Source organism: Temnothorax nylanderi, unplaced genomic scaffold (assembly GCF_030848795.1).
Source record: "Temnothorax nylanderi isolate EJ_2023f unplaced genomic scaffold, tnyl_v1.0 TNYL_tig0007_pilon, whole genome shotgun sequence".
Lineage (NCBI taxonomy): Eukaryota > Metazoa > Arthropoda > Insecta > Hymenoptera > Formicidae > Temnothorax > Temnothorax nylanderi.
The window spans coordinates 1,118,492-1,143,359 of NW_027249069.1; the positions used below are offsets into that span (position 1 = coordinate 1,118,492).

The following is a 24,868-nucleotide window of genomic DNA, read 5'->3' on the forward strand; positions in this document are numbered from 1 at the left end:
TGTAACACTTTATGCATTCTGTTTGTAAAAAATAAAATCGGATCTATAAAATTAAACTAATATGTCAATTATTTAACGCAAAGTGCCTTTTGTTATTTGCCTAATTCATCATTTTTATAAAACAATTAAAAGAAAACGGAAAGCGTAAACAACTCCAACCTTCTCCATCGTAAAAGGATCCTCCTCCGGGCAGAGAACTATCGCGTCGCCTGCCATAACTCAGGATGAGGTGCACGTGTCGCGACGCGATCGGACAATCGAATCATTAATTGATTTGATTGATTGTATCTGCGCACGTTGACGGTTGCACATGTTGAATAGGCAGCTGTATCGCGCTGGCTCGGTTGCGGTATGTCCAGCGGATTCGTATGTAACCCAACCGCCACCCGTCCCACCCACACACGTAGTCGGCATCGCATGCACGTGTACACGCGCGCGTCGTTCACATATGCATTCGCGCAACGACTAGCCCTGACCGGCACGTATGACCACCACGACGACGACGAGCCTGGGAGAGGGTTGCCGCGGGCGCACGTGCACGGCCGACTGTCATTTGTCATCGCGGCTAATTTGCCACGTTCTGAGATACGGTGACGCCTCTGACGTGGTCATTATTAAGATGCGAATTAGTAACAATTTGCGCCGGATTTAGTCTGGACTTGATCTGTTTATGGCCCGGCCGGATTAGGCCGGCGAGCCTTACGCGTAAATCAATATTAACCATCGCGGTCGGAGTCCGTCGAGTCGCGCCGTTATCGAACGCACGGGATCGTCCACGAAATGACGACGGTAAGGTCGCAGAGCGCCGATGCCACTTGCAGATTCACGACAGCATTCGGTGGCGTCGGAAACGCAAAATGTAGGAATCATCGGTTGCGCGGTACGACGTTTCCGATTTTCGACATCTTCTTCGAATGCTATGTTATATATATATATATATATTGCAATATACATTTAGAGTTACATAAAAATATTAAATAGAAATTTAATTACAAAAGAAGTAAAATTTAATTCGTAAGTATATAGTGTTAATAAATTACTAAAATGAATAGAATACTTAGAGTAACCGTAAAATCCTTATCTCTTATAAATTTCTGTTATAGTAAATCCTATATAATGTACTTCTTATTAAAATATATTCAGTAGTTGATATTTATATGTATATATAATATTTATTTGTGTAAATATTATATATAAATATATAAAATATAATTAAATTCCATATTATTCATAAGGATTCAATGCCTTTAAAGACATCGGCGATCGTGATCAGTGATACGGTAGAGAATATCAGCCGGGCACTCGGCCGAAGAAAGGGTGTATCTAGGATCGCTATTGGACGGAGGGTGAGGTGCGACCGTGTACCAAGGGTGGCATTATATTGCGGCTTGTCTCGCTTCAGAAACTTTGCACTGTGGTGTCGCTTCGGCCGCACCGACGAACAGGGTAGGTAGGTAGGTTGGTGGCAGGACGGGGGTGGCACTGGACGTGAGGGGGTGGATTGAGAAGGGTGGAGCAGAAGTGCTGCCGGACTCTGAATACGACCATTCTTTACGACCACCCCGTCCAAAGATCGCCCACACGCTACCGGTATTTACCCAACGACACCGACTCGCGACTTGCCGTCTCGTGGATCGAAGTGAAACAGACGGAAGCTGCCAAGGATAGAGGGAGAGAACGAAAGATGGACGTCGCGAAACAGGCGAACAGAGAGAGAGAGAGAGAGAGAGAGAGAGAGAGAGAGAGAGAGAGAGAGAGAGAGAGAGAGAGAGAGAGAGAGAGAGAGAGAGAGAGAGAAGAGGGGAAGAGCGAGAAAGATAGACGAGCACGAGCTTCGGTGGGGCCAAGAGAGCTATCGGGTGAGAGCAAAGAGGGCATGAGGGGGTGGCCGAGGGGACTAGGTTTGGGGTGGTCAGGGCAAAAGGCTGGGTGTTCAGCTCGGAAAGAGGAGGCAGAGAAGGAAAGGCGAAGTGCAAGGCAAAGGGGGTGAGAGCGAGAGTCGGTCCGTGAGTTCACGTTCGTCTACCTCCCCAACGTTGCACAATACGGTGCGCCTACCCTCGACAGCGTCCATAGACTGGACGCCGTATTGTCTCCGCTGAATAGGGTCTTGCAAGATTTATTTCGTATATTTCACTTGTCGTTTCAATAGCGCGATAGCGCGCTCGCTCGCGCGCACGTAGCGGCGCGAACGCCGCCTTTCTTTGGTCGCGCGGTTGCGCGCTCCACCCTCTGTCCTCCTCTTCTCTTCTCTTCTCGCCCATTTATCTAAGGAGCAAGTTTCCGCACGCGCTTCAACGCGTCGACAGTTTGTTCATCGTGAACTGTGTCACCGAAAGGTAACGGTCGTCTCGCGACTGTAACTTGCCGACATATCGCGTGCAATTACGAAGAACGAAAGCCAACTTATTCAATAATATATACTGCCGTTATTAATAGTATCTTTCATTATTTTATGTTTTTATAATCTGTGTGTTATATTGTCATTCCTTGTTACACATTCTTTTGCTGCTCACTTATACATATAAAAATTGATTTTATATGTATTCAAGTTAAATTTATATAGAATATACTAATAATAATCTTTATTGCATTTTTTAATAATTTCTCATTTATTTAAACATTTCTTTTATAGCAAATAATTTATAATAATTTATTCTATATATCTATGTTTGAGTATAGTTACTATAGTTTCTTCAATTATACTTTTTGTTTTTCACACAATATATATAATTCATATATGTCCGATTGCGTCAACTTATTTCAATAATACGAATAACTTTCATCGTAAAGGTACATCTAATCGCAATAAATAATCGCATCGTAAATCCCCATATTATCATTAACAATTCACAATCGCGTCAGCCACGAAGAGGGTATCGTGAATTTCGTCGCCAGTCCGAACAAAAAAAAAAGAATTCGTTGAAGAAGACCATTTCGCTTTGCCTATGGCCCTATGAGAAATGGCTCGCTTAAATATTTATAATGCTTAAAAAAAATTAATGGGGTCCCACGTCCCGTCATGGAGTATATTGTCGAGGGGTGTCGCTGTCTAGGCTGCCAAAGGGCTCTTCCGTAATATTAACCGTGCCACCGAGAAGGGCTCGACGTCCAGCTTTCGTTCTGCCTTTATCATCGCGCACCTCTGTCTCTCATTAACTTGCTTATCCCTTTCGTTTCTCGATGGCCGACGTCGTTTTTACGCCACCTTTGTCTTTGTTTACGCGATATTTTTAACAGGCACGAGACTAATGTTAAAAAAGAATCCAAGATATATGTAACTTGTCTCATACAAAATTAATACTTTGCAATTAATGCTTAAGGGGGCATATACATAACTCGGCCTAAAAAATTTGCATATTTTGTGATTTTTTTTTTACTTAAATAAAAAAGATTGGATGACGCTGTATCTTCTATAATTTACGGAATTTCAAAAAACGGTTTCACTGACACATTCTAGACACATGAACCTTTCAAAATGTATTTTAAAAAATCGATTTTTCTGACCCGAGATATGTATATGCCCCTTTAAACGCTACCATTATATGTGTTATCGATATTTTATTAACTAATTTAGTTTCTTCAAGCATACTATATATGTATTAGTATTATGTGCATATTTTATATTTATTATGTACAATCCCTTGCAAGAATATAAATAGCACTGGCTGAGTAGAAAAAGTGTCATACTGATAGTAATTAATAAAAATAATGTATTGTATTTCTCTGAGAACTATACACACAAACAAACTTTATAAAATATTAAGATAGAAGTAGCTCCCTCTCCTGCCGTGGAACGTTGTAAACGCAATTTTGAACGTAATTATGAAGTATTAAGAATGGGAATATTAATGGAACTAATGGGATTAACGCGAAACACGAAGATCAATTCCGTGCTCGCTCTTATCGCCCTCGCAGCGGGCCATATACAGCATAGAACAATAAAGCCCTTATCGTGGTCACAAATTAAAAATAATTATTTTTTAAGCCTAATTCTTAATCAAGCGAAAACGCGCGGGAGCTGCCTCCTCTGAGAAAACGGCGCCCATTATCCCCCTCCAATGAGATTGTTGTCAATGAATTATTGGCGTTTTCTTTTTTTTTTACAGATGTAAGCATCTCCCCTTTATTGCACATCAACCCTTTTTCTAAAGCCCCCGCCTCGTCAAAACGTACTCGCCTCGGGGGATAAACCTTCCCGTAAACCTCGATAGCAAAAGTATCCCTGATTCGTTTGAAAAAAATTTTTTACGACACTACATTCTTATCGCTGTTGTTTCAGCACAAGAATACTCAACCTCTTTGGTTAAATAATCTCTAGCAAAGTCAATATTTCACTCTTTGTTAGTGGACCATCAGTTACTAGGTAACATTTTAAAAAGCTGCGTTTTTAAAGCAGTTTTTCGAAAAACAATAAAAGATTAGAATTTTAACTACGCAATATTATCAGGTAACAGCGTTATATTGCTTATTACATTTCACAATTCTAATGTCTATTTAAAATACTGATAAATACATAATAAACTTTTAAATAAAATATACACATGGAGGTTTTTTAACGCTTTAATGTTAATATCGAAAAATTTACAAAAAGATTAATAATTTAACATTGTTTTTCTCGATTCTCAACGATTCACCGCGGCGTGGTTTTTTCTCCCCCAGGCGGCTGTTTTCGTGACATTAGGCTCTTTATTTATGGAGTTTCATTAAGATAAAGAAAAGTAAAGGGAAGGGTTACCATCGTGCCGAACACCGTGCAATTATTTTCACGACGGTCCAGGCGTCTTCCTTCGACCCTCTCGAGGCGTTAGAAGCTATCGAGCGAGAATGCAATGCAAATAAAGCTGTCAAATAAATCTAGATATCGATCTGCGGCCATTTACCCGAAATAAGCTTCAAAATTCGTGCCAAAATCTTTTTACGTTTATATATTTCTTTATATATTTATAGTCGAAAAATATACATAATTATTAGCAATTAATAGTTAAATTTAAGTAAAATAATCAATACGGTTGGAATGGCTTTGACTTAAATTAATAAATTACGTTTTATTAATACTTAATACGTAAAAAGCAGCCTTTCTATTCTATTAATTAACAATAATAAAACATAAATCTCTTTTATACTTTTTCTTGAAAATTTCTGTCAGGTGTCTATCGCTTGTCGGGTTTACGACAAAATGAACCGAGCCACGTATCTACCGTTACACGTAAGTCGCGTGCGTCGATTCTCAAACGGCTCTCGTGGCACCTCCAACAGTGACAGAAGTGTTTCGGGCGTCGCGCAAAGTTTTCATTTGTCTCAAGTTGCGAATGGGTTCGGCGATTGTTCAGCGCGCTGGGTCAGGTTGCGGACGTAGGTGTTGAAATTGAATGCGGACCGAGGAGAGCGGCGGCTCACGAGAAAGGGCGCGGGAGACTGTTGAAGTGGAGGTGACGTGAAGGCCGGACCCGGACCCGTCAACCGTATCTTCGGGCGAACATTGGTCAGCACTACGCTAGGTATACACCCCGCAACACGCGGACGCCTTTCCCTTGTACCGCGGTGTGTATATCTACCATCAAGCGGAGAGAAATAGCGAAGGGGGATATATAATGTGTCGTGTCCATTGTGCCGTGAACTTTGAAACAACTTTTGGGAAAAGAGTTCCACGCGTGCGGCACCTACGGGAACCAGAGAGCCGTAACTTGAACGATGTGGCCGCGATCGCTTGACCGCAAAAGCACGCGATGTACGACGTTATTTTTTAAGGCTAACATGCTATTGTCAAATATAGATACGTACATGACGTTAAAGAAATATACAATGTGATATATCCTTCTCGGTGTCTTGCTGAGTTTTTAAATAAAAATATGAGCATGATTTAAAATAATCAAAAGAAAAAAGGATTTATGACTGCGGAGGAATAAATTAGCAACATCATGTTTGTATATTAATTGGCTAAAAGAAGCTAAAACTGTGTTACAAGTCTTAGCACTGATAAATGCTGAAGAAACGCGACGAGTGAGTGTCGTGAGTAAGCGTGAAGGAGCGGAAAAAGTTTTGTCCTGGTGGCCCTTTAGTACGTTACAGATTCACAAGACGGCAGCACTGCACGGTGTGCATCCGTATTTCTCAATCTGTAAAATATCCTTACAGGTATGAACGTATAAAATACATATTTTTTAAATAAAAATGCTTCTCATTATCAATCTTTTTTTTTTTCAAAAACCCAAAATATAGGACTTGTTTTCTAACTTTAATAAAGCAATGCGATTAGCGTAACTTAACTTGGGTAATAACAGAAGTGGTATTATCTTTTAAGATACATTTTTGAACGATTCACCTTGAAACTGTACAAAACGTTGTTGTGTATATTCGAGTATCGCATTTCCTGTTACAGTTACACCGTTCGAGAGGAAACTGATTCCGGAATCGGCATACTCGTGGAGCGTGGAGACCCGATAAGTCATTTCGAAATAATGGTAGGTGGGTGTTATGCGAGTTTAAGGTCTCGGCCGGTCCTCGCACGAGGGCGAAGGTGGCGGACGACAGTTTAGGGGTGTAAGACGGGCTGACCTCAGGTCGTGACCCCCATTTATACTCTATTACCACTACATTAGTCTCCACTGCGGGGATTTATGATCCTTGTTCGAGTTCCAGGTTGACCGAAACTTTCGACGGATCGACCGGAAGCACGTGGCACCAATAGAGAGGATGTCAATGTGGCTATCGCGTTTTGTGCCGGCTCAACGACTGTGCCGCGATTTACCCGAATATAAGCACAACGTAATACAGATGATCAACCATGTTTAGAGTTTTCCTTTATATGAAACGAAAATCTAATCGCAAGGATACTTGTAATCTAAAAATAAATGTCTTATTCTTTAATCAGCGAATATGATAATCACAAATATTTCCTTTTAATTTTATACAACTCTAAAACATCGGAGAAAGAATAAAACACAGTCGTTACATGTATCTTCTTAAGATATAATAGGAGAGAGATAAATTGGATTTTTTCCATACAGGGGATGATTCATCCCGTGCAATCAATATATTCTTATTTTCCCGCTTCCCTACTAGCGGCACCCGCACCCCCTCCCTCCCCCGCCCCGTAATTTTTAATTACCGCTATCTGGAGGGTGTACCGCCCTGAAATATTTCTCCTCGCGTCTCACTCCGGAATCACACGCCGATATAAATTACTGCCAGCCAGCCAGCGACTTTATCTTCTTTATCTACCAAGTATTTTAGCGGTTATTTTTTCCGGCATGCCGGGCCACTTCCGGCCGCCCATTACCTCCGTGGGCGTCGCCAGAAATGGAATTAGCTACTTTAAACGAGAAAATTTTTAATTATTCCTTATCGAAAAGTAATCTGCCCGCCTTCCACCACTCCGCTGCCCCGTAACGGCGCGTTTTTGTGCGAGAGGATGCCGGGAGGTTAACGCGAAGTCTCGTAATTCACCGTCTCCATTTGCAGCGGTTTCGTGCGGTGCATGATCTCGCGCGACGTACGCTTCTCTACTCTTTCATTTCTGCGATCCTCTTTCGCTCCTTTTTACCGCGCGTAAAGTATGAATTAATCGTCTCGAATGAATTAGCGCGATCTAAACGTAATGTACGAAGCGAAACTTGAAATACTTGACTTTGGAATTTTAGAACTTGGAGAAAAGATATTGTCAACTCCTTACATTAAAACAAGAGAATAATTTGTAACGCCGTACGTGCAAAAGAGTGCTATCTGAAACTAATTTTTCGTCAAAACTAGATTTATGAATTACCTACACAACGCGTACGGATCCGAAAAAAGGAGAGAGCTTCAAGTAGATTTCCTTAAGAGCAGATCGCGTGGCATCAATAGTGTATGTAGAGGATTCGCCTGATCTAAATAATTCAGAATGTTTGATGGAACTCGAGCAGACAAGGGGACTTATTAGTTTGGGAGACCGATAAGGAAAGAACTTATTACTTATCTACACCGTTCCATCGTTATCCGCCTCTCGAGGAGTATTCATCAGGAACGCTTATGCCCCTGTCAAAGAGACGGGGAAGAGGTTCAAGCGTTCAAGAGGGAGCTGTCAATTTTCGCGTAACCGTATTGAGAGGCGCTGATAGGTTCGCATCAAATATTCACGACTTCGACAGGCCCTTACGACGTTATTTCGCCGTTCGCTCGCGTGTTGTCGAATAATGGCGGATGTCAGTACACGCGAGGTAGGGGAGCACATTCTTTATGCCTGTCGATTATTGATTTCGGCAGTGCCCGTCCTCGTTGCCAGATACACCCGCGCGGGAAATGATCAAACGGTGTTGATCGCTTATTGCAGACAATATTGCATTATCTCTATGTTACTTTGATATTAAATTTATTAACCATAAAAATCATAATTAATTGAAAAAGGTACCAGCGCCTGTATAGATGATCACCGTTGCACCTTATTGTATTTTGGTTCAATGATTTAAGGGCTCGAATCGTATAAAGTTTCTTTTGTGTGAAAAAAAAATTACAATTACTTAAACTATTTTCCATCTGTTAGCTTTCTACTTGGCCATGTCGTGCACGAAATTAATAGTGCAACTGATCATCAATAAAGTATGTATATTATATACTTTGCAAGGTAAATTTTTCACTTTCTAGCATTACGATAAGTATTCGTGTCGGGAGATATAAAAAGATCGACACTAGGGTGAAGTCCTCGCTCTGTTCCTGAGAACGTTTCGTTTCTTTCCTTCTATCGTCACCGGTGCTCTCCAGGCGCTCTTGGGAACCACGAGGCGCGCGGAGGAAGAGAGGCAAGAAGAAGAAAGTTTATAAAATATTTAAAAGTACAGAAACGTCTCCTATCGCCTGCGGCAATAAATTTCCACTTACATTTTATTTTCGTTTCGTTCGTAACGGCTCGAGAACGGAGCGGTGTACGAACGAACGATGAGGGCGGGGGGAAAAAAACTACAAAAAGAGAAAGGAAGACGTAAGGTGACTGAAATGCCGGAGGGGAACATCGAGGAACGTTTCGACGACGGATAACGTAAATCATAAAGAATTATGTGTGGAAAATATTAAAACTTTAATCATAATATTAAACAAATAAAGAGAAGTGTTATGATAAAAACAAAAATACGTAAAATATGACTTATTTCTTATTTCTCCGATCTAAGGGAAATCCTGTCGCTGCCACTTCCCTATCTCACGCCGTGAAACGTGTTTTCTTTTTAAAATTTATGTGACAGCATTCGAGAGCATTTCGTATGCAATAAACAATGAAGAAACGAAAATTTCAGCTCGGTCCTCCCTACGGACCTACATCGATTTCCGTCGTGTGGAGTATAAGACGCGTTTCTCCTCCTTCCCGAGGACAACTCGGGAACGATGTGTATATTTTCCGGTTGACGATGCGAGACCTATTTAACGGGCGCGAGTCCGGTAATGGGATTCGAACTTGGCACTCTTGGGAGCCATTCAGATACGCTTGCTCCTTCTTCTTTCACCGCGTCTGTGTACACCCTACCTGTCACCCCCGAGAATGGCGGACTGTCATGATAGATTCGATGTAGTCGGTTATAGTTCATTGTTATTTAGAAACATTGAAACATCGAGGTTAATAAATCTCCATATAAAATAGTAAGAGCCAGTTCCATAAGTTGACAAGTATTTAAATGGATATAATCAGAATGATAAAGTTAAGTATTTTAATTCCGTTTCTAAGCACTCATAGAGAAGCTGACACGTTAAATAAATTTAACGAGTTTTACAGAATACGATGTATTTAAACAAAAATCTATAATGTACCCGAAGCACACATGTTCCAATCTTATTAACGGGAGAACCTTCACAACGGCGGTTTTTGGGGCCGACTAATTCCAGATCCGTGGCTTTCTGAGACGCGCAAAACAATACATGACGTTTAAACGTGGACCCAACGATCTCGAGTGGTTTTGGTTACCACTCGGTTTGTGGTTCATTTGTCGCAAAGGACCGTTTCCATCAGAAGGCTATTCAATCCCGCAGTGGCCACTCGTTACATTAAGTCGGTACGCGAAAACTTAACTATGCATCGCATTTCTATCTTTTTCACGTGAAATCTGAAACGCTCCATCAGAAATACTGAAAGGATAAAATTACAAATGTTTTACTTGTAGATCGCGAAAAGAAATACTTCATTCTAGTTCTAGTATATATTCGTACGTTCAAATGGACGCGTAGTCAGGATGCTAAAATATATCCTTTCCTCACACTCGTCCTTCGGCGATAATTTAGCGGTCAGCGAAGATTTAACGGCAAATTAGCTAATAATTACTAGCAAGCTCCGTGCCGGACGTTACCTTAACTCGAATGCGATTATATTTCTCGGGCGTTCGAGTCCGATAATGGGAATGCAAGAGCTGCGAAAGCGCTGACCCGGCCCCCATTATCGAAATAGCAATTAGAATAAATCAAAAGTACGCCAACTCGTGCAATCGGTGCGCCAATTCGTTGAAAATCACGGGATACGTTACAATCTTCTCTCCTAATATTTCCGACTAGCCTTGTAATTCGGCGAAAAGTTCGGTCTGCTGCTAATTTGAGTTAAACCAAAATACAGAAAACGTGTTACAACCGATCAAAATTTTAGTCAACGTTTTCATTAAATTCGGAAACAATGGAGATATGTAAAATACACAAAAACATACATAGAAAGAATAAAAAACATTCTTCGTTGAAAAATATATGAGTGTAGCAAAGTTTAAGAGTCATTAACTTGAGTTTTTATAAATACAATTAATTGTGACAAGTATTAGCAAGTTTATCCAAAAGAATATTATAATAAAAGATTTCTAAAAGTTCGAAAATATAATTAATCATTCAATCATACTTGACGAGCATTTTCTTTTACTCCATATTTAGTTACGTTTGGCGCATATCAGAACAATCTCTTTAATAAAGCTACTATTTTATATATGCACGCGGAGGCTACGTCCGGTCGTGATCCAGTAATCGAATCTCATCCCCGAGGGAGATTAACGTCTCATCCCAATCGCGTGACATCTCGTCGTACCATCCCAGAAGATAACCAGACTTTCTCGATGGGTTTATAGTTTTCGGATGTCGAAGAACTAGCAGTCAGTGGGGATGGGTTTCATAGATCCTCATGGGTCGGGGGAGAGATGGGCAAAGGAACAAGGTAAAGTGCTACAGCAGGGTTGTGCTCGATCTTCTCTATCCAATTACCCCGACCATCGGCGCTTACCAACGGAGACTTCCGGCGACAATACCCCTGGATCTCCCGATTTTCCCCGGTGCCGCTTGACCCACTACCCCTCGACTTCAAGTATTTCGCCCTGGGGGTGCTCAACGTCGTGAAGACGTCGCGGCGACCCCCTTCGTGACGAAGCGCAACAACCAAGAGAGGCACGCGAGCCTACCGCCCCGAAGAATGACACGCAGATCGGTCGGAGGGTCGTCCGTTGTCACGACGTCGTTCTCACGAAAGGTGCAGGCGGCTTACGTGCGCCAACGACGACGAGACACCCGGTAGATCGGGTCCAGGGGACATCTTACAGGGGAACAGACTCGGAGTGGGAATTTGTCGACGTCCTCGTGGCGTGATCGTGGGATCACGTGATGAGAATATGCTTGCGTATCCCAAGAGCTCTAGGTCTTTCACTGATAAATTATTTAAAGAAACAGGTGCAATGCAGACAGAGCAAAATTTAGGGTAAAGTGATACTACAGAATTAGAAAAACTGTATAGAGCTTAAGTAAATAAATTGTAGTTAAAAATGTATTGCAGTAAATATATTACGATTAAAGTGAAGCGGTATTCTGATCGAAACCTTCAAATAATATTTTTCTGCAATATTAGTAAGCAAAGTATGTTTTATTATCATATTTTCTGAAATGTTTCCCACAATTCTCGTTTGCGCCCGTTTCATTTCCGACGTATGTCGATGTCGACGGGTCGACATCGAAAACAAGGTCGCGTATTGAGATCCACTGAAGTCCAGTGGCTGTCCGCAAGAATTTGCCCGGTCAAGAGGGACGGGAGCGGTTGGTTTATCAATCCACCCCTTCCTGGATGGCAGATCCGACCGGACGAACGGACGTTAGAGCGGGAGGAGTTTGGCTTAGTGCGGTACTGGAAAGCACTTGATCTTAGAGAAGCGACCACCTCTATGGGCAGTTCAAACTACGCCAACCCAAGCCGGGCGGCCTCCCTGGTGGTGGTTTTGCTCGTGCCGAGAGGGTTAAAGGCCGACACGCCAACGAGTTGGGTAAACGCCATTTAATAGAGGACGGTAATGTCATCCGTCCAATTTGTGAACAATTTGGTTCGATGTCTTTTTGTTTGGCTCGGCGCGACTCTCGCACAAAGCGAACTAATTAGCGAAACGCCATTCCTCGGGGTGCATTAATTACGTTTAGCAAAGTACGCATAAGAACGTCAATGTTTTATTTCGTCTCGATTAGTGACAGCTTCAATGCGATATGATAAACTTTTCTCTTCCAGCGAAAATCAAAATATCGGTTTCGTAAAAATTGATGATATGTAACTATTAATATAAGTGGCAATAAAATAACACAGAAAAATAATGTTATTATTAATTAATTTGGGTAAAAACAGCTCCGTTTGTATGCCTTAATTTATAATAAACTGCAAATACCGACACGATAAAAACCCTTTTAATTTAAGTTACTGTTTAAATACGCATACCATATATATTTCATAAGTACATACACGGATATCTCGCTAATGATCAAGAATATTCCGTCAACTTTTGAATATCGCTTTCGACGAGATCTCGAATATAAGGGACGAGACATTTTCAATGCCTGATTATGGCATTGGACACGGCCGCGTCAATTCATCTCCCGAAGAGAAAAGGCTCCCCCGCGATCTAGCCGTGTCAGATATCCTGCCAGGAATCGTTGCTCAGGTGAAGCGCGAAGTCGGAAGCCCTTTTCTATATTATTCGCGATGAATAACGAGACCACTCAGTCATTCCCTCCAATTTAAGTGTAACGAGCCACACCGATACATTCCTTCTTATTCTTTTTCCGGGTCTCCGTTCTCACCCCCCCCCCACTTACCCAACTCATCTCCTGCCACCCTCCCCCTCCCCCGCCCCCTTCAACGTGATGTAATCCCGCACAATCCAGACATTTTTCACCATTACTCGAGCGGCCGTAGCGATGGCGGGCAAATAATTAATTTCTCACGGAACTAACGAGCGCCGCTTTTCTTTTCAAGCCCACGGTGTATTCTATATCATAGCCGATTCGAGAAAAAGAAGAAAAGCGGAAATGCCTCGTGGAAAGAATGGTGCGAAGGTAATCGCGCGATAATATCCAAGCTTCACCTTATTCGAATCCTTTCAATTTAAGAATAGGAACTTATTAATCGAAAATGTCAGTTTTTTAATAAAAATTTCGTTAGATTTCAACGTTAATAAATATACTTCTTGGTGATATTAGTTATTGACTCGCGATTCCCGATATTGCCAACCATACGAGACACTTTAGTTTAGTGTGAATTTCCAAAGCCATTCGCATAATCGGAGCTTCTTCCGGGACGAGGGGGCGATACCGTGCTCCTTACGAGGGTGCCAAAGCACCCCGAAGGGTAGTTCGGAGGTCGCAGTAGGTGCAGGGTGGGGGTTGTTTCACGATAGTTTGGACGATCTATGACCCGAGTTCGCTAAGAGACCACGAAAGGGTGGATTTACTGGTCCGTCCCGCGTTCACACCACACAAATCCAAGTGACCGTCCGGACCCCCTTCCCTCGTCGTGCGACTTACGTCTACCGAACTATTTCCCCATCGTCGACCATGAATCGCCACGACGTGCGATGTTCGCCGTAAGCGAATGCTCACCACACCAATCTGCGAACTAGGATCTTGCCAAAATAGCTATAAGATGATATTTTATTATTTAATGTGAAAGAAGTATCGTGATATACATCGTGAAAATTTTATAATCAAAGATTATACGATACATTCAATAAGAAAGTGGAACCGAAGTTTGTAATGTGTAAAATGCAATCTAATTGTACATGTAATAGTCGTAATAAAATAATAAGAGATTATAAATATTTTGTAATAATGTAAAAAAGTATAATTAAATCATAATACAATATCGGTATAATACAAAGTATTATACCGATTAAAAATTCCCAGGTATAAATATAAACTTGTTTCTTAAAGAATATATTATAGCGACAATGCACGACCTAAATAGCCGATCGCGACACGTCGTTAACGTTGATCTAATTCTGAACGAGGCGGAAGTTGGGGCCCGCGCGCGCCGAGAAGGGATAGCTGCATAAATTGTTTGTTTGTTATTGCAGATCGTTAATCCGATGTTTAAGCAGCCAGAAAATATTCCGCCCGTGACGATGAGAGCTCGGATATCTTTTGAAAAGGGCGACGGTGCTGGCGCTTAGCATATCGTAAAAGCAGTAACTGCGCCTCGAAAAAGCGAATGGAAGTCGGTCGGAGGGAGGACGGCGCGGCGGCGGTACGCGCGCGTCGTGTATCGCGCCATAAAGATTACTACCAGCTCGAGACTTTATTGTCACGCGTTATAAATGATGTCGCGGACGTACGCCAAATATTCAAATGACATTTTTATCCGCGGCTCCTTTCGGGCGGAAGGATTTCGACGGATCGTGCAGAAGGAGAATCCGTGTAGGCCGGGGACGACGGTGATGCTTCTATATTGAAGAAGACATTAAGCTATATATGTTACATTCGATATTCGCGTAAGATTGCACACGATTTACGTGCTACAGATAGTCTGAAAAACCACTATCGGTTCATCATTATCTCGCGATATTCGTAATATTACGTCTTATAATTATTATTTTAATCGTTGTTCACATTTTACGACGATAATGTTTGTAAGAACTTTTCTCAGAGAATTGAGCCATCCCCAACTTGTTTCTCGCCTTAAAATTCCTATTTCGGTGTTGACGCGACCGAGGGTGGAACAGTTGATACGGAAATACGGCGATTTCTCAAGGTATTAAGTGAGCCCGCGACCTTTCATATTAATAACAATAATAGTACACAATGTCGAGCGAAAGCTCGAGAGAGAGAGAGAGAGAGAGAGAGAGAGAGAGAGAGAGAGAGAGAGAGAGAGAGAGAGAGAGAGAGAGACAGGGAGGAGGAGGAGGAGGAGGAGAGCAGGGTGTAATCTGGCTGCGAGCGAAGGATGAGGGCAACTTTTGAGGCCAGATACAAATTACATCTCATTTTTATGCCATTTTAATATCGCCACGCGTCATTAAATATCCCCTCGCCCCTCCAACCTGCGACTCCACCGTGCACACAGCCATGGCGTATCCTATATACTTTCGTAATGGCATCTTACAGGGAATGAAATATTCGTACGCACCCATTAGCGTCTCGAAGGCGGAAGCCTGTGAAGCCGCAGAAATCGCAAGAAGGAAACGTAGCGGCAATGAAAAATCGAGACGATTTTAAAAACGGTCGCTGATGACGTGTCTCGGGCAAAAAGAGAAATCGGAGGGTTGAAAAATCGGGTACGCTTGTATTTTATCAGTATCGGCTTAAACGTGCTAGAATTAATAATAAGATTCACGCAAGAAAGAAAGAGAGAGGAAATAATCTAAATCAAATTTCTGCTGAACTGCAAAAAAATTCAGTGCTATAGAAATATAGTAAGTAAGAAAGATTAAAATGTAAAAAAACATTCCTCTCTGTGTCAAATACGCATTTATAAATGCGAATTGAAATTTTGAATTATTTACAAAATTCGAGTTTCATTTTCTCAGCCTTATATTTGATCATCATTTGATTAAATTGTAAAATTGCGACTATTCTGTAAAATACCCGAAACAAAATTACACGAGACTAGAAGATCGCAGAAGAGTAAATGTCGCTAATTTCAACGAGCCGTTATCGTAAAGTGTGTTTCTACCATGAACACTTTCCCGAGAAATACTGTAACTTTACTGGTGGAAGAACAGCCGCTTTTATGCTTGTATCGTACTCCAAATTATGCTAATTAAAAAAAGAACTAACGATTTACGATGATTCAAGGTACGAATCCGTTCATCTAAGCCTTTTTCTCACCCTTTTAGCAATCCTCGATCATTACAATATTGTACGCGCATCAAACACGTTTATATCTCATATTTACGGCAGCGTGACTTGGTCTTTCGACAAACTGACACGCTCGACCATACGCGACGATTTTATGCCGTCTTTTACGAGCGCATTTCGAATTGGGACTATAAAAATTACGGGGTCTCCCTCAGGAGCATAGTCCTTTTCGTATCATATAGACCAGATTTTTAACTTTTATCTCGTGACGTTTGTCTTTCAAAGTTCGCTCGTACATGGTTAACCGACTTTTTCCTTGCTTGAACACACGATAAAGTCAGGAAAGTAGAAAAGTACTACGTAATTATGACTTACCGCTTTGCAGTCCTTCAAATCGCAGAAGCCATAATCTGAAACAGATAAGATATGAGATGTTTCTCTCGGGGAAAAAATTGAACAATATTTTATAAAAAGAAGATACTTTAACAAATATTCAATTCCAGAATTTTATTTATGGATAAATATTCTTAAGCAATGTGTATCAGAGGATCCGCACTATCGAAAACGCTATTAGAAATCCGCGTAATGCATTTTGGAATAAAGCCACGAGGAGTAAAGTCCCTCGGACCGCTCATTCTCAGAGGGTAAAAGAGTTAACGAGGCGGAAAGAAAAACAGAGTGGAGAAGAATAAACGCATCTTCTCAAAGAGTTGAAGGATACGGTTCCCTAAATTTTATTCTGCGAAGTGGACCGCCGGCCGAATCGCGCAAGGGGTGCGTCTTCCAAAAGAATACTTGCCACATATGATCCCGAAAAAGGGTTAAAAGCAAATTAAAAACGTAACATCCATTCTTGGCACTTCTCTCTTCCTCCCCTCCCGCTCTCTCTCTCCCTCCCTCTCTCTCTCTCTCTCTCTCTCTCTCTCTCTCTCTCTCTCTCTCTCTCTCTCTCTCTCTCTCTCTCTCTCTCTCTCTCTCTCTCTCTCTCTCTCTCTCTCTCTCTCTCTCTCTCTCTCTCTCTCTCTCTCTCTCTCTCTCTCTCTCTCTCTCTCTCTCTCTGTCTCTCTCTCTCCCTATTTATTATATTTTCCGGCGCGCTCCTAGCACATCAGCTCTTTCCTTATACCTGAATTGAAAATCTCTCTGCACGTGCGAGATGTATGCGCAGTGGCGGCTCTAAGCAAATCGTGTTATCCTATGCCCGGCCAGTCGGCCATCTCTGTGCGGCCCGAGAGGAATTAAAATAAATACATATCTTAATTAAGCTCCGGTGTGCCATCTACCGGGTGACTAAAAATGATACAACAGAGAATGATACAAGAATGAAGACTACTCACGTTACGTCAAAATTATCTATCTGAGAGAAAATGTTAATAAAGGAAAGCAATGGCAAAGTAATTAATATTATTACTCGATAATATCAAGAAAATAAAAGTATCGCTACAAGATCAAGTAGCAAATGAATTTAATAAAAGAGATGCTTTGTACGTTAAGTCTTGTGAGATATGATTTCATTCTTATTTCAGTTTAAAAATCCTATCCGATTACCCGGTATATTCGCATTATACATATGGAACTATCACACTCGTTGCTTTATTCCTCTTTATATGCACATTCGAATATCCGCAGGCTGCATCTCAAACTTGATTCTCTCAGTCGGCAGGCAGCGTTAAGAGTTTTCTCGGAGATTCAGTTCGTCCCTCTGCGCGTGTTTCCTACATTTTTTCCCTCCTCCTCGTCATCGCGTCCACTCGGAAAAATATATTCGACGAGAGAAAGAGAAAGAAAGGGAAAAAAAGGGTAAGCAGGCAGCTCGCGGTGTGCGCGCGGAGCTTTTTAAGTGGGCGGCACCGGGTGGCGCAAGAAATTCGGTGAAATTTCGCGCAAAACGGGAAAAGAGCCGCGAGCGTATTGGGTTACGCGAATTCTGAAATCCGAGACTTTATGAATGATAAAGCGTCAGGGTGGGCCGCCTCATCGTCGAAAGGAAGGTCCGACAACGCGGTGGAAAAAGACAGGGACAACGGGAAAGAGTGCGAGAGGCGAGGCGAGCGAGCGAGCGAGCCGGTTACCGCCTGGCCGTATAATTAATTTTCGTCGAACGCGAAATCCGTTTAACATACTTTCCGAAACTCTCCAGCCGGTTTCGTGACGAGCCCGGAACAATTTTTTTCAAAGGGTGTGCCGCCGGCTGCCTCGCCCTTTCACCCCCCGCGCTGCATTTGTGAACGGTGCTTAAGGTCACCGGCCACCGCGCCGCACCGCGCCGCGCGAAATCACGCGACTAAGTTGCAGCGGCAGCCCATTACGCTCGTTTTCGACATGTAAACACGCGACCGGTGCAACTTCGTTTGACGTACAGAAATTAACGTACAGCGATCCAAAACTGCGAAAGAGGTGACGGGGGCGGGGGAAGGGACGGGCTGGAAGAGGGCGCGAGAGGGTGGAGGGAGATGGACGCGGATGGACGTAACTAGACGTACTTATTATTATTTAGGGGTGCAACGCCGGTGTGTGGCCCCTTCCGGGCTGTCAGTTTCGCAGAGGCGAAATTACATATTCCTCGCAACGACCGCGTCGAGACGTGCGAGCAGTACGAGACGAACGGGGACGGACTTTTTATTTCGCCGCTGCCTTTGCTGGCCGCGCGCGGCGGTGTCAAAGCGGCCGGTTCTCCTCAAAGTATAATTATTTTAGTTACAATTAAAAATGTGCAGACCCGCCGGCGGCGCGCTCTCGCTTCGCGTCGTGAAAGCGCTTCGGACTTGGCCATCTCTCTGCGCCATCAATCTTTCTCCGTTCTTCGTATTGTCGACGCGCACGAGCTTTTGTGCGGCGCTAAAAGGAATTCGTCGAAAGACTAAGAGCCCAGAGAAAAATAATGGCACAATCGAATTATTCTTATAATCAAAATGAAAAGCGATAGTATTCGATTCGTGGATATCGATATATCACTTTCTTTTACATTTATAAAAATGTTCTTATAATAATACTTATCTCATTGCTTATTTTAAAGTATCCACTTCTAATCTTAACTTTTTTGATGATAGAGGAAATATTGATGTAAGAGCTAGATGTAACGTAGCATTAATGCTAATTAAATCTAAGTAATACAATGCGGAAGATACATTGTTATTATGTTGACTTGCGCTACAAAATCAATATAAGTTACAGCAAGCTTGGCCACGCTAGGTTGTCGTGAAGATTTAATGCGATCGTACCTTTTGAAATCGGCGGAAGAACGCGGACAAGACTACCGGTGCGCAATTACTTTTAACGAGGACCCCAGCCGCAGAAAAAATGGCCCGGTAGCAAGAACTTTCCCAATTTTAATCCGTCATTCGAGACCGGCTATGCCGAGAAAAAAAAGCGGCAACTTTCGTCCTGTAACAAGTTGTCGTTCGGGGAAAGAGCAAATAAAGGGGCGCGATACCCCTTACCGAGATTGCGGGCGAGGACAAGAAGGAGTGAAGGAGTGAGGATCGAGAAGCAAAAGAAGGAAGGTCGCAGGAGAATCGGGAAGTGAACCATAAATAAAGGAATTAGTTTTTAATGGACGTTAGTCACTATTAATTGTGGAAAGTTAACCCCTTCCTTTACCGGTCCGTTCTTACCCCATCCTCCCCTTCGTCCTTCTTTTCCCCTTCTGCCTTTCCTTCTCGTGCTCCTCCGGGAGATCGCGCTTGTCCTTTGAGACTGACGGAGCCCTAGTGGCAAAGGAACGGACGAACAGCAAAGGTACGGGAATCTGGAAGGGGCTGAAGAAAACGCCGGGGAAACACGGCGCAGCCTTTATTTTACATTTCCACGGGCCATTCTTTCTTTGTGCGATAATTAAGTAAGCTGAAGCCAACCGCTGGCCGGCCGTCCATTCATGTTCGCCCCGAGCTAGGTTGCCGGCCAAGAAAGGGTTTAAAAATTATCTTCCGTCAGTTTACCCTCACTTGTGAATTATTTTGCGACCGGTGGGTGGTTCTCAAGATGAGGTCGGCTAAAATGAAATTCTTGCTGTCCTCGGATTGCAACTCTGGTGTAAAATTCATACCTCATTCTTCCCAGATCTTTCCGTCAGTTTTTATTCGTTCGTAAATTTTTTGCAATCAAGAGATAAAAATGTTGCTGAATAAAATGTCGCGGGATAAAATGTTGCTGAAGCAAAATATCGAAAAGTCTTTTCAATCTGTTAATCTTAAAATTTAAAAATCGAGATGATGGGACCTTGCTCTCAATACGCGATCTTTCATAAGCGTGCAACACGTCAGGCTGGTCCCAAAACTTGGCGCAAACCGTACGCGCGTAGAGATGATCGCACACCTACGTGAGATATTACGTCTCGCAGACTGGAGCATGGCGGAGTTATATTAGACAGGAGCGAAGAGCTCTGGTGGCAACTGCCGTCTTTCACTTCGCACTGAAACCCCGTGCGCCAAGAATCTTGCTAATTAGATATATAAGGAAGCTAATTGTAATAAGGTGGAGTCGGGTGTACACGAGAGAGCCTCCAGCCTCCCATCCCGCCACCATCCGCCCTCTCCCTCCCCCTCGTTCACCCGCCGGCACACGTACAGCCTTGGTACACGCGTACTTTCCCTGACATTCGTACTCATCCACGCGGCGCTTTGAAACCGAAACTGCCACTGAAGAGATCCCGACGAATCGCGCTCAAAGTAAGCGCAATTAATTTGAATGACGGCACGGTACGTGAGCGCTGCATGAAATTCGGTTCGTGACGGAAAAACTGAGAATGAAGTGAAATGCTTTCAGACATAACGATACTACGTCGGAAGGCATATCAGTATCTTCATGAAGTTCGTTGTTTTGTTTTATCAATATCTCCTGCGAGAAATGTAATGAGTTGGCGTTTAATTCACTCGCATTCCGAGTATCAAATGGGATTAATTTAATATTTCTTTACGTTAAATATAAATTTTCGTCGTTGTGCCGAGCCATTTCGTTTCGTTATCACAGAATAAAATAATACTGTTTTATTATCCTATATATTATCTATATCTATTGTGAAACTGAAGAAGTTCAGGAAGAGAAATCGTTATAATCCAGCTTATTAATAGATATCATTTACGGCTCGTATTTAGGATTTCGGTCACCCCACGATCGCACCAAAGACGTTCGAGAAGTTTACGACGGATAAATAGCAAAAGGAAAGGGCGGGACGCGGGTTGGAACGCGTTGTAGTTATAACGAAGAGGTGAGTAATTTAACCCTTCTTAGACTCGTCTTGTCTTCGCCGTACCCTTCTCACCGCCGACCGACCGTGTCGTCTTATCACCTCCCTCTTCGCGCTGTAATCTGCGACCCCATCGTTCAACGTTGGTTTATTTAGACCCGGCCAAAGTGATCGCTTGATTAAATACTTCTCCTACCGATTTCACTTGTATCGTATACATCGTGGGCAACGAAAAAATTTGAAACGTTAAGTCCAGAAGCAACGCTATATTTTAATTTTATATTGATCCTTGAAATTATGTAGTATCTCAAATAGTTAAAAAAAATGTACGTTTTGACTAGGATTATTTAAAACATATATGCATTAAAGAACAAAAAGCGGTCACGTGGGATTAATGCTATTGTTTGCAAAACTCGAAAACGAAATAGTTCAACAATGACGTTATCTTACTGCAAATTATTGACCAGCTTGCGCTTGTTTTTTTATCTCCGTCCGCGCTTCGGACAGGCGGAGCTGATATTTAAGGCCACAAGTTTCGGTCCGCGCGCTACAGCCGACGCCAAGGAAGCTCACCCCCGATAGGGACAGCGAATTTACTGCTCACCGTTTGTACCGGCGAGTTTCTACCCGAAAGCTTATAATTTTGACGACCCAGATAAGCCGCTGCGAGTGTGGCGCGACTGGGGTACAGCGCTGGGAAGTCCCCGTGATTTCTGTTGCGCGTTTCGGTGCCGCTTGCCATCCCAGTTAGAAACTCGAGAAGTCCTTGGGCACGGAAACATCGCGAATCACGGAAACTGCTGTATGGAAAATATGACGAGCGTCTTCGTCCGAACTTTCGCTGCACACGACACGTACATACACTGTCTCTTGAAATCTATGGACGGCATACCCATTGAATAATGAAGAACAGCACACAGCTCCGTGTTAAAGAAATTTACCCTGTTATTTCAGATTGTTTCTGTCGTGTAGATATTAATAAATTTTTTTAAAATATTAAAGAATGTATTAAATAATAAAAAAATTTTATTATTTAAATATAAAAATTGGTGTTTTTTGTTTTTTAAATGTACAATCTTAAAATTTGTTCCTAAAATGCTTTATGTATTGTTAATAACGGAAAAAGTATAATATTTTTAAAAACGATTTGGCGCAATAATTTAATGTCGCGTTATCAAGATACAACGGCGGATCCGTAATCTCCAGCGGAATCACGGTACCATGTTGATCGTCGACTCTACGGGAATTAGGCCTCCCCGGTCGGTCGGCGGCAGATAACAAAAATACGAGGCAAGTTTTCGGAGCCCATAACCCCGCGGGCCCGTGCGGACATTAGCATAGTAATGAATATTATTACATTTCGGCTGCACACTCAGTTTAATTCCATCTTCCCAGTCGTAAAGATAATAAGCGAGTGGCTGCTGCTTCGCGCTGTATTCTCGCTAGCACGCAGGGGTTGCTCGCCGTGTCGAGAAGAGGATGCAAGCGGAGGGGTACCCGGAGGAAGGGAAGGGATGACGGAGGTGATACAGGAGGAGTATAGGGAGGTTGTCGGGAGGTACCGTCGAAGGAAGTGGCGGAAGGTGGATGCCGCGGGGGTGGCACGACTTTAAGAGGTTCGCAGGAGGAGTAAATATAAACTTGGGAAAGTGACAAAGATAATTCTAATAAAAGCGGCGACGACTGCGACGACTACGAAGACGACGACGACGACGACGACGACGACGACGACGGAGAGCACTCCCGGTTTCTCCCCGCTTAATTCGTGACATATTCCGGCATTGCATTACTTTTGTCTCGTCTTCAACCCCTCGCGGCTTCGCACCCGAGTTCCACGGCCCTCTTGAATTGGCCTTTTATGTCGCCTACTTGATAGCGTCGACTGTGTGTATATTTGGAGATTTATAATTACGTCATGGGTGAAAAATAAACTTTCACAGTAACTTATAAGGACGTATTGAACACGCAAATACCCTAAACGCATAGGTAAATGCGTTTTGTTAATGCAAGATTTAAAAAAGCACGTCATCGTACGACATATGAATGTCATAACAGAATTCAGTTTTTCTCCTTCGTTTCTACTTGTCAGAAGAGGTGCTAGATACATGTCTTGCTTGAACAGTACTTGAAATAATTCTGATGCACACAAATCGAGCTTTGTTTTACATAAAGAGGATTATTATTGATCAACTAATAAACATCCTATATGTTATATATGTACCGTAACTTAACGGGTTCCCACATGCACCGTTACATGTAACTTACACATACATGATCGTGTCGCATGAATCTGTCACCACGATGAACTCCACATGTCGATCGTCATTCACTCCATTTGGCGGAATCCAACTTCGCGCTTGCGATATTCCACGAGCGCGCCGATACGCGCGACGCGGCGCGGCGCGGCGCCGCGTCGTGTGCCGCGGCATATTTTCCACGGCCGAGCCGACGGACGACCATGCAGTATGTATATTTCCATTCCGCCGTTACGAGGTGTGCGGGATGATTTTATATGCAAAGAGTAGTTTAGAGCTAATTGTTAATAATAGGATTGGTAAGGTGGGAATTCGCCCCGACGGCCGACCACCCTCCAAACCCCACCATCGCCGGCGCCACCCTGCGCTCCATCGTCCCCTCTGCCCGCCGACCATCCGCTGACCGTCTCCCTCCCTCCGTAACGCATCTCATTTAGCACCAGAGTCAGCGCGTTGCAGATCTGCTGTCCGTCCGTCTGTCTCTCTGTCCGTCCGTCCGCCCGTGCCGCTCGACTGTCCGTATCTACGTACGTACGGTACTGTACGTATACGTACGTGCCCGCGCGCCATTTCCGTGCGGAATATAAACGCGTATATGTATACGCGTCTACATACGTGGATATGTATAAATGCGCGGCCGGTACCGGCACGTACGGCAGTACCTACCTACGTATTATTACGTATAAACGCGTAATTCTGAGTTATACGCCGGCCTTGTTAATGATAATTAAAACGCCTCGCTCTATACTTTTTGCCTTGGAATATTTTCTGAAATTCTCGCCGGGGATAACGGCGCCATCCGCGTGTCCAGCTCCGCGGCATCCCCGGACAGCCCTTCACCATCACCCCATTTCCCTCCCACCCGCCCTACGTACATCTTCGCAAACCGCAGAAATTTTCCTCGACGTGTCGAGCTGCGTCGATGAGGATCGAGAATCCGCTTATCGAACGGGCCACTTTATTTGTCTTTTACTCCGCCCGGAATGCATAATTTCGTAACAAAGAGATAATTAAACGCAACGCGGCTAAAATGTAAATTATTCCGAAGCAATGTAATGCAGAAACTGTCGAAATTCAAATATCGAATACGACATTAATACGGCTACGTGACACGATTCTTCCACGTTACTCCACGTAGACGTACTTTCGTTCTTCGGCAAATTCCAGCGCGCAAGACGGATCAGTCGGAGACGAAGAACGGGTGGACCGAAGTCGCGCATGCTGATATCACGGACACATACGTATGAAATTTAAATTCCGGAAGCGACGAGGACATTCGTAGACGTCTCTCCCCCTCCTCGATTCTCCCGCTCGACATCGAAACCGCGGGAATAAAATCCAAAACCCTTTTATGCGACGGAATTTAGCGAGAAGAAGAGAGAAAGACAGAGGAGCGAGA

The 24,868-nt window shown here is 43.1% G+C and overlaps 1 protein-coding gene across 6 annotated transcripts in view; it reads right to left on the reverse strand.

Annotated features, from left to right (window-relative positions):
• The window catches only part of LOC139780307 (uncharacterized), a 258,523-nt gene that overhangs the window by 180,671 nt on the left and 52,984 nt on the right, over positions 1 to 24,868 (reverse strand). For all 6 annotated transcript variants that reach the window (XR_011720206.1, XM_071718941.1, XM_071718935.1 and 3 more), the window contains exon 4: positions 16,405 to 16,439. Coding sequence is in view for 5 of the 6 variants with exons in the window: in XM_071718941.1 (XP_071575042.1) it covers positions 16,405 to 16,439 (35 nt within the window). In the remaining variant the exon portion in view is untranslated. The remainder of the gene's footprint in view (positions 1 to 16,404; positions 16,440 to 24,868) is intronic.